The sequence below is a fragment of the Stegostoma tigrinum genome, chromosome 31 (assembly GCF_030684315.1).
Source record: "Stegostoma tigrinum isolate sSteTig4 chromosome 31, sSteTig4.hap1, whole genome shotgun sequence".
NCBI classification, from domain to species: Eukaryota; Metazoa; Chordata; class Chondrichthyes; order Orectolobiformes; family Stegostomatidae; genus Stegostoma; species Stegostoma tigrinum.
Genome location: NC_081384.1, coordinates 31,927,310 through 31,948,406, shown reverse-complemented (window position 1 = coordinate 31,948,406; position 21,097 = coordinate 31,927,310). Strand labels below are relative to the sequence as shown.

General features: G+C 40.8%; 1 protein-coding gene across 4 annotated transcripts in view; it reads right to left on the bottom strand.

Annotated features, from left to right (window-relative positions):
• Positions 1-232: 232 nt before the first annotated feature.
• Positions 233-21,097, bottom strand: part of tmem98 (transmembrane protein 98) — a 51,484-nt gene continuing 30,619 nt past the window's right edge. For all 4 annotated transcript variants that reach the window (XM_059638681.1, XM_059638679.1, XM_059638680.1 and 1 more), the window contains 4 exons: positions 20,336-20,369; positions 18,081-18,196; positions 13,339-13,398; positions 233-6,400 (listed from right to left, as the gene is read on the bottom strand). In XM_059638681.1, coding sequence (XP_059494664.1) covers positions 6,193-6,400; positions 13,339-13,398; positions 18,081-18,196; positions 20,336-20,369 — 418 coding nt within the window. In that variant the 3' untranslated portion in view covers positions 233-6,192. The remainder of the gene's footprint in view (positions 6,401-13,338; positions 13,399-18,080; positions 18,197-20,335; positions 20,370-21,097) is intronic.

The window sequence follows — 21,097 nt, the reverse complement described above, 5'->3', positions numbered from 1 at the left end:
TATATAGTAAGTATTGTTTTTCCCTGTACACCAGCAGTTCCTGATGAATTAATACAAACACTTTCAGCAATACATGTATTATTTCAGCAATACTCAAGTTCTGTACTACCAAATGTTGAGTATTATTTGTTTTTAGAGAACTAGCCATTTGATTTCTTGCTATGCAACTCCATTTTACTAGTCAGATTTGGGTATGGAACAAATATTCCACAGAAAAACCACTCATGCAGGATCAGGTCCTACAACTTATTTTATTAACCTGTTATGAAGCATAATCAGTAATACATTAGCAATTTTAAACATAAAAGTACTAAATAAGATCAATGTTCCATGTTATATATACCATGAGTACAGGTGGAAATTCACAATGACTTCAAGCTATGTGAACATACATTATAGCTCTAAAGTTCAAAAATTTGGATCTAGGATTCCTTCCTGTTTTCCATGCATTGAAAACTTAAGTCCAAACAACAGCAGTATTGGGCTCTTTTAAATTATGAGACTTCCACATCTTAATGTCTTTATTATTGGTCATCATAAAATGTTTAAATTCAATGTGTATGCATGCAATGAGACTTAACAAATATTTGGGTGGCAACAACATCAAGCAATATTTACAAGAATATTCACATTTCTAACCTTGCCACAAGTGCTTTAAATATAGAATAAATCAAAGGTTAAACCTGTCTCATAAGTACTTCATAAATTGTTTAAAAGAGGCCTGTAAGACCACACAATGTAATAAACCTCATTGCCCAAGACAGAATATAAAGTGTGAGTTGGCCCAGATGTGCCAGCTTCACCTCTGTCAGGAATTTTGAAAATGAGATGAAGCTGTGATATTATTTCCATATCTACTTATCATTTCCTGATTGTAAGATGTTTTGTATTGTTTAGAATAAGAGGAATCAGTGAAAATTATTCCTTCAGAAACTGGACATTTACCAATTTACTAGTCTGTATTTACCACGTAATTATTTATTCTATCATACAAAGTAATTGCACAGCATCCAGCAGTGAGACTGTGAAATACTACTACAAGTCATCAAAAGTGAGCTTAAACTAAACTAATCTTTAGGAATTGGTACATTGGGGATGATTGTGTGAACTGCAACCTCCACTGCAATAATAGTCAATGCACTAGATGACCATTTTCAAGCAGCCTTTCATTTTTAAACTGACAATTCTACACAATTTAACAGGTTTAAATTTCTGGAAAAAAAAGCCAGAGTAGATCGAGTACTGGAATCTTTGGTTTTGGAAATAGTGAAAGTGAGAGGCTGAAAGGAACCTTAACTAGTGTGAACAAGATGTCCCTGGTTTACTCAGTCCTGTCAAAAAAAAACTGTACTCAATTTTGTTTTCTGATGGAGAAGCTGTGTGAATGTACGGTAGGTTGCATAGGCTGGATTTTATGTTGCTGCACGTTCAGAAGGAAAGCCAGTCCAAACTGATATCAGTTCTTTCCTGTATTTTCTAAGAAGCTTTGTAACAACCGTCTTTGAGTTCTAGTCCACCTGCCATTGTTCAGCCTTTCACTGCTGTGGTTCCTTTGGGAGGCCCTCAATTGTCAATTCATTGGTCAGTTAAGTACCTCAATAGGCTTAAGGGTGAGCAACCCAACAGACACCTTATTCCAGGCCTCCTATATTATGGGAAATAAGTCATGGTTGGGTGAGATGTTAAGGAACTGAGCATCCAACACATTTTACTGAAAACACACCCAATGGTGGGGTGGGCAGGGGTGTGTAAAAATAGCTCAGAACATTTACAACTAACCATACAGTAAAACAGATCACATGGCCCACCTCATCCATGCGGCTCCTTCCAACTTACCTCGTCAAAGTTTACTAACATAAGCTTTCTCTCGAGAGCTCCACCAGCGTTGCCTCAAATGTATCTGTACTGTCTGCTTCGACTGCTTAATGTGGTCTCAAGTTTCACATTATAACCAAAGAATCTACTCTTAAATACCTTCTTGAAGATACCTTATATTAATAGCCTTAGTTTTGGGCTAAGAGGAAGCACAAAGATTCCACAAGGCTCTGTGTGTATTTCCAATATAATTTGTCCAAAATTGACTGTACTGCCAGAAAAGAAGTCACAGCATTTGAAATACAAATTAATTTTAGTACAAATCAAGTTTCCTTGATCTTTTGTACTGGTTCAAGAAAACATATCACTGGAAGACATCTCCACCCATAAAATTTGCAATGGGTAATTAATCAGCATATTCAGTCTCTGTTTTTTGTCTGTTTTGTAAACGTTCAAAGAGGATCTTAGTATTAAGTTTTTATTTCAGTATTAGGGCATGTTGTTAAAAACTTTTAATGGCTACATTTCACTACAACTGTCAGCTTCTTAGTAAAAGTAGTTTTTAGAATTTAAAGTTTCCATGCAGTGCTTACAGCCATGCCTCATTATTTGAAATTTGTTTACTTTGGTGATTATTTTTGTAATTAATCTCAATTTTCAACTAAATTCATAAAATTGCCCTAAGAAACAAATTTTGAATTAACATGAAGGAATAATGCCAGAAATTATGTTCTCAAACATTGCCTGATTAGACTAGTTCAGGGCCCATTTTAAATTCTATTAATGCAAATATTTGAAGGTAGAACTTGAATCACAAAATCACTTCTCAAATGCAGCGCAATTTTGAGTTCAATTTGTAGCAGATTGTCAATTGCATCCAGAAGTGAAAACTCTGCCCCACTCCCTCTACACTTAACCCAGCAAATTCTTAAAATCTGATAGGTCTCAACCTGGTCACCCCTCAGCCTTCTTGATGCTCAGTCTGTTCCATGTTTCCTAGTAGTTGTAGTCAAATCCTTGTAAAGTGATGCTACAAGAATAATTGCGTATTTGAAAGCAGTGAGCTAGAGAGTGACCTCTTTGAAACTGCTGTCTTCTGCTTAGTGGTACACAGGTCAGTATTAGCAATGCCAGTCATGATTAATATGAATTTCATTTACATTGTAATAAACAGATTCAATAAAAATCCAAGAGAAGCTTAGAACAATGTTTCAAACCTTAAAAAGGTTCGATATCATTTAGAGTGCTTTGGTCTATGATCAGAGCTGTTAGATTTATATATAGGGATTTACAGTGCAATGTAAAAAGCTTATGCTGTACAGAATGTAAAGTTCTGAACACTGACTACACTTGTTGCAAATATCAGACATTAAACAAAACTCACTATAATTAAACTGAGATTTAAAGCCTTGTCAAAAAGGATATAAAAAATAGATCAGTATTGACTAACTGACAACATGTTTCCCCACTACCTAAACTTGACATGTCATGTTATAAGTGGGATTTTATTGAGTACTCAAGATCAGGTAACATTGTGTGTGATGACTGAATTTAGGTGAGCTGTGAATTTTCAATCTCCCAACGGTTGGTTGAAATGGAAAGTTAGAGTCAGTGTGTCCAGCTCTGAGCAACATTGCTGTGGGTCTGTACTTGTCACTCTTTACATACTATGAATATTTATGAGCTAAACCCACTGCACTTCAAAAGGTTGGTGTGGACCTGATTGGTTGCTTCCATCCTGTGGGAGTTCCATGATTCAGGTTGCTAACATGAGCACTCAGCACTACCCCTGATATTCAGCATTCTATCTGTTGATATAAACATCTACTCATTTCACACTGGTATACAGTTGCTACAATCTACACTTCTGTAACCTACGGCAGTGCTTCCTGAACATTTTTTCCCACTGTGATGCCTGATGGAGGCTTGCAAATTTTTATGATCCTGCCAGAGTGAGGTCTGTGAGAGCGAAGACCTGTTAGAGAGAGAGTGCAATTGTTATAACCTGGTTGGAGCTCCATAGTGACCACTGCAACCTTAGAACCTGGGAGCACAAAATTTCAGCTCAGGGCCCCACTTGGGGTCCTGACTCCCACTTTGAGAAGCCCCAACCTTAAAGGATAAGGGCAAGAAGTGCTCAAAACACCATTAACTGCACATCACACACCATCTTCACTCAGCTAAATGTTCTCATTCATTAAATTTTGTGTGTCCTGGAAATCCCGATTAAATAGCATTTTGGAAGCAGCTTCACCATATGGACAGCAGCAGTTCATAAGGTGTATTGCCAGCCTTGCCAGTGGAGCCAACATCCCGAGGATGATTATTTCTTAAAAAGTCCTCACGTTCTGATTTATTACTTATCCATAAATGAGGCAACCATTCAAAGACCCCTTTATAAAGCCACTGAGTGTTGGAGGTTTACAACTTCAGCGCAACTTGTCCATGCTACGCAGTTTTCACAATCAACCTAGTCCCATTTGTCTGCATTTGGTTGATATTCCTCCATACTTATCCAATCTATGTACCTGTCCAAATGGTCCATGATAATAAGCAAAGCCAACAAATGAAAGCAGTCACTGCATATAGGGGTAGGCCACAGGAGCTTCAGTAGCAACCTTACCAGGGCTTAGGATCTGCACATAGTCCAGTCAGACAATGTCAAACTATAGCATGGTAACATTATTGTTGCCAGTTGTGGTTGAAGTAAAAGATTAAAAATTCCAAAGGCATGTCAATATTTTAGAGCTGGAAACAGGGCAGTATGAATTTGCCAGTGTTCCTTTTGGGAGCAGTGTATGAACACTTTTGGTCTATTTATGAAGCAAATGCTCTAGATATGGACCCAAAGATGATTCCATCTCTGTAGGAGCTCATTCAGTAAATAAGAGGAACTACTGAGAAGGACCGATGCTGGATCAGGAAGGAGGCAGAAGACTCACAATGACACATTAATGAGAACAAGAGTTGACAAACACTAATAGGTTTACCTATATTTAGACTGATTAGAAAATGTGCACCAATCAACTTTAAGTTGGGATAACATGGTGTGAAGTTGGGTGAACACAGCAGGCCAAGCAGCATCAGACGAGCAGGAAAGTTGATGTTTCGGGTTGAGACCCTTCTTCAGAAATGTCGGCCTTCCTGCTCCTCTGACACTGCTTGGCCTGCTGTGCTCATCCAGCTCCACACTTTGTTACCTCAGATTCTCCAGCAACTGAAGTTCTTACTATCTCTGAATAGACAATGTGACTGCTTTCAGCCACGACACACCAGGATGTGGTCTGTGTTACTTGGAATTTCTTAATAAAAAGGGTAAACAGTTTTAAACTTCCCACCCTCATAGTCACAGCTCCTATACTCTTTCTAAACTAAATGAAAATCTCTTTACAAATTTTATGAACAAGGTGACATCGTGATAAACTATCATTTCAAATTAAATAGATCTGCCTTTTTCTCACAACTTAATAAGGCTGATTGTGTAAGATTAGGCTGTAGCAACAGAGCACTGGTTCTGAGGAGTGGAGATCAGAGATTGGCTCAGCATGGATCAGTTTAATTTGAAATCATTTTCACTTTTCCTGTACAATTTGCCCTGATAACCTAATTGACTTAAAGGATGCTGTGTAGTGTTAGGGACACACCTAATCAAATGAATTCCTTTCTCTAGTATCTTTAACCACCAACCTGCTTAAAATGAACCAGATTAACACATTTGCTAAAATAGTCAAGGCTCTTCATTTGATCTCGAATGTTGCTCATGTTATATGACACAACCTTGACAGAAACAGCTTCTGGTTGACTTACCAGCAATAGTTAATACATTAAGTAAACTATATGTGAACCAAGTTTTCACTATTGCGAAGAACAGAAAATCATTAATAATTAACCTTGCTTAATGTCAACCTTCCTTGGGCAGATAGCAATAAGACTTAGTCACACTCAGTGTGTGCCAAAAACTAAAGGTCTCTGTAGCATTAGGTTTTATGACTCAAATGTCCAGGCACAGCAATTTAAAGAAACATCAACTGTGGGATTTGCTGGAGGAATTTAGCTAACGAAAATTTTGGTCAGTTAAGGGCTGATTATCAGTGAGCTCAAAAACAAATGGGGATATATGAACATTTAACGTCTAACTAAGGAGTAATTACTGTAAACATTAGGTGAACAATCGAGCAAAGTTTAGGACTATAATTGACAGTAATATCAGTCCTTTGACGTTCAAAAATCATTTGAATAGTGAAGTCCAGTCCTCAATGAGTTTAAGGCACACATTTCACTGACTGATTAAAGTGTGGACAGGTAAAAGCGCATGATAAATATGAACAGTTTAAGTCTAGTTCTTCCCCTGCTCCATTGCCGAACAGGCTCCAGGAGCTAAATTGAAGATTGTTCCTGACAGAAATTGTCACAGCCAATGAGGTTCCTCTCAGGTTCAGTTGCAAGAGCTGCCTCCCTCAGCACTGACATGTGCTCCTCAGCCGAAGACAGGGACTGGTCAATCCAGTCGAGGCTCCCAGTCATGTGACATGCGTTTCTGGTAACCAATACAAGATGGCTGACAGAAAGAAGGAGAGCCGTGGTTCTGCAAGAAATAAAAATTAAAAGTCTCATATCAATGAAAGAAACTCCAAAGTGAAATAGTAATTGAAATAAAGACTGCAATGATTCTGCAGCGCACATTTCAGCTTCTGATCAATATCTATTCCAAAGCTGGATTTACCATCAATGATGTTTTTGGGTTTCACATGTATTGGGCCTTTCGGAGAAGATCATTATTGCAAGCTCGTACTCTCTAAATTTAAAACTCCTTTGTGTAATTACAAATCGTTGGTCAGACCACATTTGGAGCATTGTGTTCCATTCTGGGCAGTTTATTTAAGGAAGAATGTTAAAGCTTGGAGAGAGTTCAAAGGAGATTTACTAGAATGATACTAGGAATGAAGGACTTTAGATGCAAGGAACGATTAGAGAGACTGGACTTATTCTTCTTGCCGTAGAGATGATTAAGAGGTGACCACATTGAAGTGTAAAAAATTATCAACAAGTTTGTAAGGTAAAGAAGGTTTCCACTAGTTGGTATGTCAGTAACTAGGTGTCACAATTTTAAGATTGTCAGCAACAGAACTAGGAGTAGATGAGGAGAAACATCTTACCCAACAAGTTGTTGGGATTTGGAATGTACTGCCTGAGAGCGGGTGGAGGCCAATTCCATAGAAGGTTTCAAAAAGGGAGGTGGATAAACATTTGAAAGTGATGAAGTTAGAAGGATTTGGAGATAGAACCGGAGAGTGGGACTAACTGGCTAGCTCTTTCGAGAACTGGTTCAGACATGATGGGTCGAATTACTTCCTTCTGTCCAGTAAAATTCTACAATTCTATGATTCCAAGCACCATGTGTGTATTTTCGCTTTTGATTCAACAATCGAGTCCATGGGAAAAATCATTTTTCAATCATTATTTTCTTTATTTTCCCAATTTGGGTCTTGAACTGATCAATTCCTTGAAGGGGCTCAGCTCCACAAGCTCCTTGACCAAGTGTCTATTTCTCACACAGGACTGTGCACACTAAAGCATGGAAAGTCTGAGTGCTGAGCCTGTTCCCACTGTTCAGCACAAAACTGTTGGAAAGCTGGATGCCTTTCCAATTTTCATATCCCAAACTTTGTCTGAGACCAGCTGTAACTCCTCTGCCACAGAACAGTTTACCAAAGATTTGAGATAAAACCTGGTCTGTATGGATTTATTACTAATTGCTATCATTAGCTGACTCATTATAGGAAACAGCCTCCAATTCTATAAGCACAAATTTAATTCTGGAATCACACTGATTTCACGTCCTTCTTGACTCCGGTTACGTGACTCTCCCGACACAAGTGCATAATAACTGGGGTTATTAACAAATCATTAATTTGCATACATAATGTATCTGATTATGCAGCTGTTGGGCACAATTCTAATTCCTGACGCTCACTTTGCTGGTGGTAACAGAAAGTTTATAGCAGATTGCAGCCTAATTGATGAAAGGTATTCTTACATTTGGGAAATGAGTGACCAGATGCCTTTGTGTTAGCAGCAAATCCAGTGGAGATGGAAGTCAGGTTTGGTCCCTATTAACAAATGAAAGTGCAGACCTGCATCCCTCCCTTTAATGCTGAGGATCATAAGTCTATTGATCTCTAGCAGATCATTTTCATGAACAGCAGCACTTTACACAAAAATCAAAGACTGCCCCTTCCAGCATCCCTCAAGGCAATATGTAGATGCCGTTAGGTTTAACTAGTTCCATTTGCTGCCATGTTGGTGGTACAATCAATTTTATGGGGAATAAATCATTTAATATTGAATCTAGTACAATTGTTTTCTTCCCTTATATTTATCTATCCATGAGCACAAAAGAAAGCTAGAGACTTATTCCAAAACCATGTTAGAAAAACGCAAAGGATCCAACTACAAAGGTATATCAGGAATTATAGAAAATAAGCCCAAAGGAATTAAATCACTAACTCCTCTTCTTTCCATTCCAGACCTCTGCAAGCACCCGGATTTGTTCATTTGAAAACAGGAGCTCATGGTCCAAAGGAGCAAAAGCCTTATCAGTCCATGGTAGGTTGCTGAAACTACAGCAGCCTCTTATCACAATTTTGGTATCTCACTCCAATACAGTCAAACTACATAAACCTTGTCACAAATATCGATTCTACACCTGAAGCTATAACATGGCTTGACCTCTGGGCATCCATCACACACTGGTCATTCTTAAATACTGCTGATTATCTAGAGTTGCAAGAGGCATACAGCTTAGAAATAGGCCCTTCGGCCCACCATGCCTGTGCCAACCATCAAACACCAAACTACACTAAGCCCACTTACCTGCACTTCGTCCACAGCTTAATGTGTCCTAGCATTTTTATTATTCTACTGCTGTCTGAACTTTAATTTGCTGCATGCTTATGGAACACTGCTATATACCTGCTTCAGATTAACTTACAAAATCTAAGCATCTAAGAGTAGGGCCGATCAGGGATAGCATAGGGAACTTGTGTGTGGAGCCTGAGGAGGTAGGGGAAGCCCTAAATGAGTTTTTTGCTTCTGTCTTTACGAAAGAAACGAACTTTGTAGTGAATGAAACCTTTGAAGAGCAGGTGTGCATGCTGGAATGGATAGAGATAGACGAAGCTGATGTGCTGAAAATTTTGTCAAACATTAAGATTGAAAAGTCGCCAGGCCCAGATCAGATTTGTCCTCGGCTGCTTTGGGAAACAAGAAATGCAATTGCTTCGCCACTTGCGAAGATCTTTGCATCCTCGCTCTCCACTGGAGTCGTACCTGAGGACTGGAGAGAGGCAAATGTAATTCCTCTCTTCAAGAAAGGAAATAGGGAAATCCCCGGCAATTATAGACCGGTAAGTCTCACGTCTGTCGTCTGCAAGGTGTTAGAAAGGATTCTGAGGGATAAGATTTATGACCATCTGGAAGAGCATGGCTTGATCAAATACAGTCAACACGGCTTTGTGAGGGGTAGGTCATGCCTTACAAACCTTATCGAGTTTTTTGAGGATGTGACTAGAAAAGTTGATGAGGGTCGAGCTGTGGATGTGGTGTATATGGACTTCAGTAAGGCATTTGATAAGGTTCCCCATGGTAGGCTCATTCAGAAGGTCAGGAGGAATGGGATACAGGGGAACTTAGCTGCTTGGATACAGAATTGGCTGGCCAATAGAAGACAGCGAGTGGTAGTAGAAGGAAAATATTCTGCCTGGAAGTCAGTGGTGAGTGGAGTTCCACAGGGCTCTGTCCTTGGGCCTCTACTGTTTGTAATTTTTATTAATGACTTGGATGAGGGGATTGAAGGATGGGTCAGCAAGTTTGCAGACGACACAAAGGTCGGAGGTGTCGTTGACAGTGTAGAGGGCTGTTGTAGGCTGCAGTGGGACATTGACAGGATGCAGAGATGGGCTGAGAGGTGGCAGATGGAGTTCAACCTGGATAAATGCGAGGTGATGCATTTTGGAAGGTCGAATTTGAAAGCTGAGTACAGGATTAAGGATAGGATTCTTGGCAGTGTGGAGGAACAGAGGGATCTTGGTGTGCAGATACATAGATCCCTTAAAATGGCCACCCAAGTGGACAGGGTTGTTAAGAAAGCATATGGTGTTTTGGCTTTCATTAACAGGGGGATTGAGTTTAAGAGTCGTGAGATCTTGTTGCAGCTCTATAAAACTTTGGTTAGACCGCACTTGGAATACTGCGTCCAGTTCTGGGTGCCCTATTATAGGAAAGATGTGGATGCTTTGGAGAGGGTTCAGAGGAGGTTTACCAGGATGCTGCCTGGACTGGAGGGGTTATCTTATGAAGAGAGGTTGACTGAGCTCGGTCTCTTTTCATTGGAGAAAAGGAGGAGGAGAGGGGACCTAATTGAGGTGTACAAGATAATGAGAGGCATAGATAGAGTTGATAGCCAGAGACTATTTCCCAGGGCAGAAATGGCTAGCATGAGGGGTCATAGTTTTAAGCTGGTTGGTGGAAAGTATAGAGGGGATGTCAGAGGCAGGTTCTTTACGCAGAGAGTTGTGAGAGCATGGAATGCGTTGCCAGCAGCAGTTGTGGAAGCAAGGTCATTGGGGTCATTTAAGAGACTGCTGGACATGCATATGGTCACAGAAATTTGAGGGTGCATACATGAGGATCAGTGGTCGGCACAACATTGTGGGCTGAAGGGCCTGTTCTGTGCTGTACTGTTCTATGTTCTATGTTCTATGTTCTATCACAATGTTATATGGAATTGAGTAATGTGTTCAGTGTAATATGCTCCTAGACTTGTAATTTGGTACCATTATTTGCTAGATTTCTAATAAAAAAACTTCAGATTTCCTCATTAGTATGTCACCAGCCAATTGACTTCAATCCACTCTAATCTACGTCATTGTTGTCCAGTCCCCGTTGCTTGGAATTACAATGCCTTTCCTTCACCATTGCCAGGTCAAAATCCTTGAACTCACTCTCGAACTGCATTGTGAGTATGTTGATCCCACATAAATTGCAGTTCACCACATCTTCTATCCAATTCTCTTTTGAATGCCTTGTTTGAACCTGCCCCTGCACATTGAGTGGAACTATATTTCCCCATAGCACTTTTGTTTCTTTTACTAGTTCCTTTAAGTCTGTGCTTTCTCACTCTCAATCCTTTCAAAATTTTGAATGCCTCTGTCAGATCTCCTTTCAGCCTTTTCTGCTGTAAGGAAAACAGTCACAACTTCTCCAATCTTCACAACTGAAATGCTTCATCCCTGTGGGGCAAGTGGAAATTATTTGAATGGGTCATTTCTCAATGGGGCTGGGGCATACATCCTGGAGGGACAGTTTATTCTTAAGAGTAGGTTTAAATTAATTTGGCAGACGGTGAGAATCTGTATGTATTAATAGAAACAAGAGAAAAGGCACATAAAGGATCTGAAAGTAGAGAGGACACTGAAAAGGGAAACAGGAATAGCTGATGGGTGGGGTCAGAAATACATTCAGTCTGATTCGAGTTTACAATACACATTCATAAACAACACAGGTAAGTAAGATTGACAATGCAGGTTTAAGTAACCATATGAGAATATGCTGTTGCGTGGTAATGGGAACCTGATTCACAAGGGAGTAGCACTGGTTGCTAAATATCCCTGAATACACGGTGTTCTGAAAGAAAAGGAGGAGCAATTGGAGTGTAGAAGGAGAGGTTTACACTGTTGAAGAGAGAAGATGTCTTACGGCAGTCAAGGACAGGACCTGACTAGTTAAAGGTGAGAAATGACAATGTTACCATTGGTGTAATATATTCTTCATCATCTAGTGAGGAAGATAAAGAGATGCACATTTGCAGGAAGGCTACGGAGAAGAGCAGAAACTATAGAAAACTTCGAATAAGGGGGCCTTTAATTGTCTGAATAAATCCTGCCATCATAAAGATGGAAAGGACAGTCAGGGAGGAGTTTGTGATGTGTTAAAGGGAATTTCCTTGATTGTTAGGTTTGTGGCTTTTTGAGGATGGTGGCATTGCTGGGTCTAGTTCTGGGGAATGAGATCGGTTCAGTGGGCAACGGTGGCATGAGTATGATGTTGGCAGGAACCAAAATGGTGGTGAATGGTTATGTTCGGGGGCTGGAGGGAAGTCTACATTGGGATTCACCAGGGACCACGGCCATTCTTAGTACATCATTTTGAGTTAGGTCATAATTTAAAAATTTGCAAATGACACAAAACATGGAAGGATCGTGGGCCCTGTGGAGCTTTGTATTAGACTTAAAGAGGATGCGGACAGGCTCAGGAAATGGGCAGGAACATGGCACATGAAATTTAATGCTCAAAAGTGTAAACTGTTACCTTTTTTGAAGGAAGGCCAAGGAGAAACAATACAAAATAAAAGATATAATTCCAAAGGTGGTGCAAGAGCACAGCAACCTGGGGACCTAAGTGCACAAACTCTGAAGCTGGCACAATAGGTTAGAGAAGTGATTAAATGGCATACAGGATCCTGGGCTTCATTAGTAGAATCATCAAGTTCTACAGAGGAGTTATAATAAATAAAAACCGAAAGAACTGCGGACGCGAAACAAAAACAGAAATTGCTGGAAAAGCTCAGCAAGTCTGGTAGCATCTGTGGAGAGAAATCAGGGTTAATGTTTCAGATCGAGTGACTGTTCCTCAGAAATGAAGTTATAATAAACCTTTATAAAGAGCCAGTTCAACCTCAGTTGAGGCTTTGCATTCAATTCTAGGCACCACACTTTATGACAGATGTGCATTGGATAGAGTTCAGACAGGATTCAATGGAATGGTGTAAGGTATAGGTGACTTTAGGCGAATGGATAGTTTGGAGAAGGTGGTATGTCACTCCTTCGGAAACATGATGAAATGGAGTTTTGATTGAGGTGTTCAAAATCATGAGGGGTTTGGATAACGTAGATGGACAATAATTGTGCATTTCACAAAGCACCAGAGGACAAGAATTTAAATGATTGAGAAAGGAACTGAAGGCAACAGGAGCTGCAGTGAGTGATGTGGATCTGGATTACATGTTTTTGTGGCTGTGGTGAACATCGATTTAATTGTGGCTTTCAAAAATTAATTGGGTAAGCACCTGAAAGATAAAGCAAAATTAAGGGGCTGGGGCAAAGTTTGAGACTGTGGCAGTAGCTGAATTGGTCTTGCAGAGAACCAGAGTGAATAGATGGGCTGAATGGCTGTCAACACTCTATGTCAAGAACACTCTAACGATAGCACCAACGAAATAGATTCATTTCTCCTGGTAGTCATCTGTACATATCTATCACAAACTCTGTTTTAATTAAGATGTGCCAGAATTAAACAGTCTCACGCAATAGTAAAATCACCTTATGTTCCAATTGTGCTGGGAATCCTGTTCACACCCAAGTGTAATTATTGCACTCATTTACCATATGCCACTTAAAAATGAGCACCACACCTGTTTCAATCTATTGTTATATATGTATCTTAGAGGCAATAGAAACTGCTGACCTGGCATCCAGGAGCTTAGGATCCAATGGAGGGTACATAGATCTCACAACATCATCCACCCTAGTGACAGTAAAAAAAGAAACAACACACGTTATTGTACAGTGCACACCAGCTAGAGACAGGATTTGCTGATTTCTCCCCTTACAGTAGGCAATGACTACATGTCATAATATTTAAACAGCATAATTAGAACAATGAGATACATAAGCAAATCATTTTGATGAATTTAAGTTAGTGTTCCCTTGGTATCAGTTCAACAACCAATGGAAACAGTCTCAAAGCTCTTCACAATCATTCAGTGACAAAGTCTTTATCTTCTCAACTTGATTTAGAACATAGAACATAGAACAGTACAGCACAGAACAGGCCCTTCAGCCCACGATGTTGTGCCGACCATTGATCCTCATGTATGCACCCTCAAATTTCTGTGACCATATGCATGTCCAGCAGTCTCTTAAATGACCCCAATGACCTTGCTTCCACAACTGCTGCTGGCAACGCATTCCATGCTCTCACAACTCTCTGTGTAAAGAACCTGCCTCTGACATCCCCTCTATTCTTTCCTCCAACCAGCTTAAAACTATGACCCCTCGTGTTAGCCTTTTCTGCCCTGGGAAATAGTCTCTGGCTATCAACTCTATCTATGCCTCTCATTATCTTGTATACCTCAATTAGGTCCCTTTCCTCCTCCTTTTCTCCAATGAAAAAAGTCCGAGCTCAGTCAACCTCTCTTCATAAGATAACCCCTCCAGTCCAGGCAGCATCCTGGTAAACCTCCTCTGAACCCTCTCCAAACCATCCACATCTTTCCTATAATACGGTGACCAGAACTGGATTCCAGGTGCGGTCTAACCAAAGTTTTATAGAGCTGCAACAAGATCTCACGACTCTTAAACTCAATCCCCCTGTTAATGAAAGCCAAAACACCATATGCTTTCTTAACAACCCTGTCCACTTGGGTGGCCATTTTAAGGGATCTATGTATCTGCACACCAAGATCCCTCTGTTCTTCCACACTGCCAAGAATCCTATCCTTAATCCTGTACTCAGCTTTCAAATTCGACCTTCCAAAATGCATCACCTCGCATTTATCCAGGTTGAACTCCATCTGCCACCTCTCGGCCCATCTCTGTATCCTGTCAATGTCCCGCTGCAGCCTACAACAGCCCTCTATACTGTCAACGACACCTCCAACCTTTGCGTCATCTGCAAACTTGCTGACCCATCCTTCAATCCCCTCATCCAAGTCATTAATAAAAATTACAAACGGTAGAGGCCCAAGGACAGAGCCCTGTGGAACACCACTCACCACTGACTTCCAAGCAGAATATTTTCCTTCTACTACCACTCGCTGCCTTCTGTTGGCCAGCCAATTCTGTATCCAGGCAGCTAAGTTCCCCCGTATCCCATTCCTCCTGGCCTTCTGAATGAGCCTACCATGGGGAACCTTATCAAATACCTTGCTAAAGTCCATATACACCACATCCACAGCTTGACCCTCATCAACTTTTCTAGTCACATCCTCAAAGAACTCGATAAGGTTTGTGAGGCATGACCTGCCCCTCACAAAGCCGTGTTGACTGCATTTGATCAAGCCATGCTCTTCCAGATGGTCATAAATCCTATCCCTCAGAATCCTTTCTAACACCTTGCAGACGACAGATGTGAGGCTTACTGGTCTGTAATTGCCGGGGATTTCCCTATTTCCTTCCTTGAAGAGAGGAATTACATTTGCCTCTCTCCAGTCCTCAAGTACGACTCCAGTGGAGAGCGAGGATGCAAAGATCCTCGCACGTGGAGAAGCAATTGCATTTCTTGTTTCCCAAAGCAGCCGAGGACAAATCTGGTCTGGGCCTGGCGACTTGTCAATCTTAATGTTTGACAAAATTTTCAGCACATCAGCTTCCTCTATCTCTATCCATTCCAGCATGCACACCTGCTCTTCAAAGGTTTCATTCACTACAAAGTTGTTTCTTTCGTAAAGACAGAAGCAAAAAACTCATTTAGGGCTTCCCCTACCTCCTCAGGCTCCACACACAAGTTCCCTATGCTATCCCTGATCGGCCCTACTCTTTCTTTGACCATTCTCTTATTCCTCACGTAAGTGTAAAATGCCTTTGTGTTCTCCCTAATTCGTTCTGCCAAGCCTTTCTCGTGCCCCCTCCTGGCTCTCCTCAGACCATTTTTGAGCTCCTTCCTTGCCTGCCTGTAATCCTCTCTAGCTGAACTTGACCCTAGCTTCCTCCACCTTATATAAGCTACCTTCTTCCTTTTCACAAGAAGCTCCACCGCTCTTGTCATCCAAGGTTCCTTTATCTTACCCCTTCTTGCCTGTCTCAGAGGGACATATTTACTCATCACTCGTAACAACTGTTCCTTAAACAGTCTCCACATGTCTATAGTGCCCTTACCATGGATCAATTGCTCCCAGTCCATGCTTCCTAACTCATGTCTAATCGCGTCATAGTTTCCTCTTCCCCAATTAAATATCCTCCCATTTTGCCTAATCCTCTCCTTCTCCATAGCTATGTAGAATGTGAGGCAGTTATGGTCATTATCACCAAAATGCTCTCCCACCACAAGATCTGATACCTGCCCGGCTCGTTTCCGAGCACCAAGTCTAGAATGGCCTCTCCCCTCATCAGCCTGTCAACGTACTGAGTTAGCAAACCCTCCTGAACATACCTTACAAAAACAGCTCCATTCAAATCTTCTGCTCAAAGGAAGTTCCAATCAATATTAGGAAAGTTAAAGTCACCCATTACAACAACCCTACTACGTCCACATTTTTCCAAAATCTGTCGACCTATGCTTTCTTCAATCTCCCTGCTGCTATTGGGGGGCCTGTAGTAAACCCCTAACGAGGTGACTACTCCCTTGCTGTTCCTAATTTCCACCCATACTGACTCAGTAGGCAGATCTTCCTCGACAATGGAAGCTTCTGTAGCTGTGATACCCTCTCTGATTAGTAGTGCTACACCCCCTCCTCGTTTTCCCCCCTCCCTATTCTTTTTAAATGTTCTAAACCCTGGAACATGCAGCAACCATTCCTGCCCATGAGAAACCCATGTTTCTGTTATGGCCACAACATCATAGCACCAGGTACTGATCCATGCTCTAAGTTCATCACTTTTATTCCTGATACTCCTTGTGTTAAAGCAAATACACTTTAACTGATTCCTTGGTTCCTTCCCAGGAAAATCCTTCCCACTAGCTGGCCTACCTCTTGCTACTGCCTCACCTGCATCAACTCTCACCTCCGGTATACAGCTCAGGTTCCCACCCCCCTGCCATACTAGTTTAAACCCTCTCCAACTACTCGAGCAAACCTTCCACCCAGGACATTGGTCCCCTTCCAGTTCAGATGCAACCCGTCCTTCTTGTACAGGTCCCACCTTCCCCAGAAGGCATCCCAATTATCTACATATCTGAAGCCCTCCCTCCTACACCAGCTGCATAGCCACGTGTTAAGCTGCGCCCGCTCCCTGTTCCTCGCCTCGCTATCTCGTGGCACCGGTAGTAAACTAGAGAACACTACTCTGTTCGATTTATTATTGTATTCCCTCAGCTATCATAGCATTTTGGTGAAGATGCATTTTGCCACTGACAATGGGGCTGTGCTCTTCCAGCAATGGTGGGTGTGACATTATGCTATTCACAGTCAATCATCAGTTGATGTTCAACCAAACAGCAGCCACTTCTTTGACCTTAGTCTTCTTGCTTGATGTCATCCTACTGCATTTACTTGACCAGATTTATACCACACTCTTCAGCACAACACACTGAAGAAAAGCAAAGAAACTTCAAAATGATTATGGGATAAGTATGAATGCATCCTGATGTTGTCACTTGCATGTTCCCTCTTTAAATTACAGCCGTCGGTACTCTCCGTCACAGGATGAATTGATGAATAGCCATTGCTACAAAGTGAAGTGATTTGATGCAAAATATCAGTGCCTGTGAGATGAGGAACAAATATTAGGCAACTTTCAACAGAAAGGCGAAGATAAGAAGAGAAGGGAGGCTTGATTGAACTGTGAAAGGAAATGGAAACTGGGAAATTCTTTCCATAGCCCTAGGATATTTCAAGTTTTACAGAGGGTTCTTTACTCCTTCTTGCAATGCAATTTGTTATCTATCCTTAATGCCCTTAAACTGTGTGTCTTGTTACAGAAGTTAAGAATGAGCCACATTACTATGGATCTGAAGTCACATCTAGACCAGAAAACATCAAGAAAGCCAGATATTCTTCATTACTGAACTAGATGGGTTCTTGTTACAATATGCTTCATCGTCACTGTTAATTTTCAATTTCATAATTTGATAATATAATTTTCCATTTTAAATCTATTAATTCAATTTAAATTCCATCAGTTGTCATGGTAGGATGTGAACCAATTTTCCTGCAGCATTAGCCCACCATTATTGGTTTAGTGACATTATGGCAATACTGCAATCTCCCGATGAAGGTCCTGTACCTCAGGAGGTCTCACATTGATGTGAAGATGCAGTCCCTTGTACCTTTCTCTGGGTCTTCCTGGGAGACACAAGAAAAGTTCCTCAACAGCAGTGAGCAACCAGCTTCTAACTCATTGTGAAAAGCCAATTCCCACCATCTACTATATCATCTATGGTACCGGCTTTAATGTCAATCACTGTAAGAAGTTCTGCGCTGCAGATTCACCCTCATAATTAAAGTCAGCAACAAAGTGAGCTGCTATCCTGAGACAGGTCCATCTCACCTCGGACTAATCCGCTTTGCCACTACGATAATGTCACTGAGTCTCGCTGGTGACTTAATCTTCGCCCCTGATCCCATTGTCATAGCAACAAGTTTCTCTGTCAGAGTATGACATATCTGTAAAACAGGAGCATAGAACGGTCCGTGACTGTGATGACCAGCTCTTAAATCTTCAGAGCAAACAACCAAAAATAATAGAACAAATTGTCATGTATTCCTTTCCTAATGTTATTCGATATTTGTTACATGTTATTCGATATTTGTTACATCAAGTTTTCATTCTGTATCAAGGTTTGCCAAATTTTTCACTATCGGATCCTGAATAATTTTTCGTCAATTGATTATAATGAACACAATTTTGACTCTGGGTAAGGGAATCAGTTTTTAGCAAACTAAAATTTCACCAAGTTGTTGAGTGCCTGGCTCCTCTGAAACATTCAAACTCATTTTCCCACCGCGAGATGGTCTTAACCAAGTGAGTTCACATACAAGATGGGATTTGATAGGTCTAAGTGCAAAGGAAGTGTGAAAATTTTGAATTGTTCTGTCCAGTCTTGGTGTGTAACTATTTGCTTTGTACAGTTGCATATACTGTTAGATGCACTGATGATAATTACTTATCTTGCAAACAATAATTATTAATGTCATAGTCTCTAAATTTATGAAGAAATAAAACACATTTCATCTTGCCTCCAACACATACAACTATCCCGTGATAAAATGTTAAGAGGACTTGACAGGGGAAACGCAGGAACTGTTTTCTTCTGGTAGGAACTGCGCAATAAGAAAGCACACTTCTACATTTAGATTTTGACTTTTTAAAAGGCAAATGCAACAGTATGTTTCCATCTCTACAGAAATCAAGCTCTTGATCTCTCCACAAACATTTGTGGACACTCTGTTAATTACAGCTTTTCAGACTAAAGTGTATGAAATTTTGTTTGTAAGGGTTTTGAGGGAGATGAAACAAAGTGGATAAATGGAGTTGGGGCACAGATCGGGTATGACAGATTTGAATAGCATACTCCTGTTTCTATGTTCCGAATATCTGGAGGAGAAAGTTGAGTTCAGCAGCAGTCTCATTGCCATTTAAAACCCTGTGCATCCACTATTTTCATTCTGGGTAGGGAGAAGGTCAGATCATGTCAGGTCTGCTACCCCAGGAAGCAATTTGAATGCAGCCATGGAGGGGGTAGGTTGACTTGCAGCACCTCCCCAGTTCTCTGGGACATTGTCCCAGTTGTATGAAAGGTTGTTAAGCCCTATAGAGCTCGTCTTTTGAGCCACCTCACACCTCCACCATCTCTCTATGCCCCCATCGCACCTCCATGTCCACTGTATACTATGCACAGAAGTAATGTAAGCTAAATTATAGTAATAGTAATTATATAAGAAACAATGACAAGTTTACTAAAACTCATGAAAGGAACATCCATTCAGAAGCCTGCTTTGAAAAAAAATCTATTCTCTGATCTCTTACAATGTTACAGAAGTGTCAATGAAACAGTCAATCATATTTTCAAGATCAAAATCTTTACCATATTTTACACACCTTAATCTTGTTTAAGTAGACATGCTGACATTGAAGAAACAGAAATCAGATCAAAGAAAAAGTAACGTCCTCTAAAGATTTCAGTCAATCAAAGCTAAAACACTCCCTCAAGCTACCCCACTGTGCTATTCTATGGGTGCATCTTAGAGTTCAGCCAAGCATTCATAATGAGGTCATATGGGAACTGCATCAACAAAACAGATGGCTAAATATCACAAACATTTCAGGACTTTCCATTGTAATTATATGGCTTATAGGTTTTGTCCAAATTGCACGCTTGGCAAGCATATATGGAGGAAACATGGGGGCATGGAAGGGCCAAGGGGGCATGGAGGTGGCATGGGAGAATGAAAGGGGCATAGGTGGCACTTTTTAAACTTAGCTTTCATGAATCCAGACTATGGTTCACAACTCCTCTGAGGGGCCATGAACTGTTAAGCCCTTGAGAAGCTAGATTCCAGGAAACATTTCCAGGTAATGTGAAGGTGGCAATGAGATGCCTATCTCTGCAATGGAACTGACCATAGCAGGAGTGCATGGTGCAGGCTCGCTACTTATGCCCTTATCCCACACTAAAAAACAGCTGCCAGTTGAATCTCAGAATCAGGTTTAGCCTCCATTTATAAAGATCTCCAAAGCCAGCCCATCTTTGCAATAAGAAAAATCCAGCCTTCAGTTTTTAATAGTAGTGTTATGTTGCTTACCTTAAGAATCTCAATGCAGTGAGACACCAACCCCCTAGAAAATAGAAGAGTCTACTAGAGTAAAACAGATTTAATAATGGCAGTTTATACTTATATTGCAGCTTTCATGTAATGAAACATCCCAAGGTGCTTCACAGGAGAATTATACAGCCTGAAGTATGATGCTGAGCCACATGCAGTAATAGAATCTGATGACCAAAAGCTTGGTCAAATATACAGTGCCTTAAAGAAAAGAGAAAGGAGATAGAATGTTTCATACAAAGATAAAAATCTCTCCCTCAACATCAGCAAAACTAAAGAACTTATCATTAACTTCAGGAAGAAAGGAGGAAGACATGCCCCTATCTACATAAATGGAGCAGAAGTGCAGAGGGTTGAAAGCGTCAAGTTCCTGGGAGTGACGATAACTAACAAGTAGACCACCCACACAGACATGACAGTCAAGAAGGCACAACAACACCTCTTCTTCCTCAGGAGATGATGGAAATTCGGTATGTACATAAGGACCCTCACCAACTTCGACAAATGCACCATAGAAAGTATTCTATCTGGGTGCATCACGGCTTGGTTCGGCAAATGCTCTGCCCATAAGAAACTACAGAATGTTGTGAGCACAGCCCAGACCATCACAAAAGCCAACCTCCAATCCATTGGCTCCTTCTCCACTTCTTATCACTGTAGAAAAGCAGCCAACATCATCAAAGACCACTCCCAGCCCAGTTATAATCTCTTCCAACCTCTCCCGTCAGGCAGACGATACAA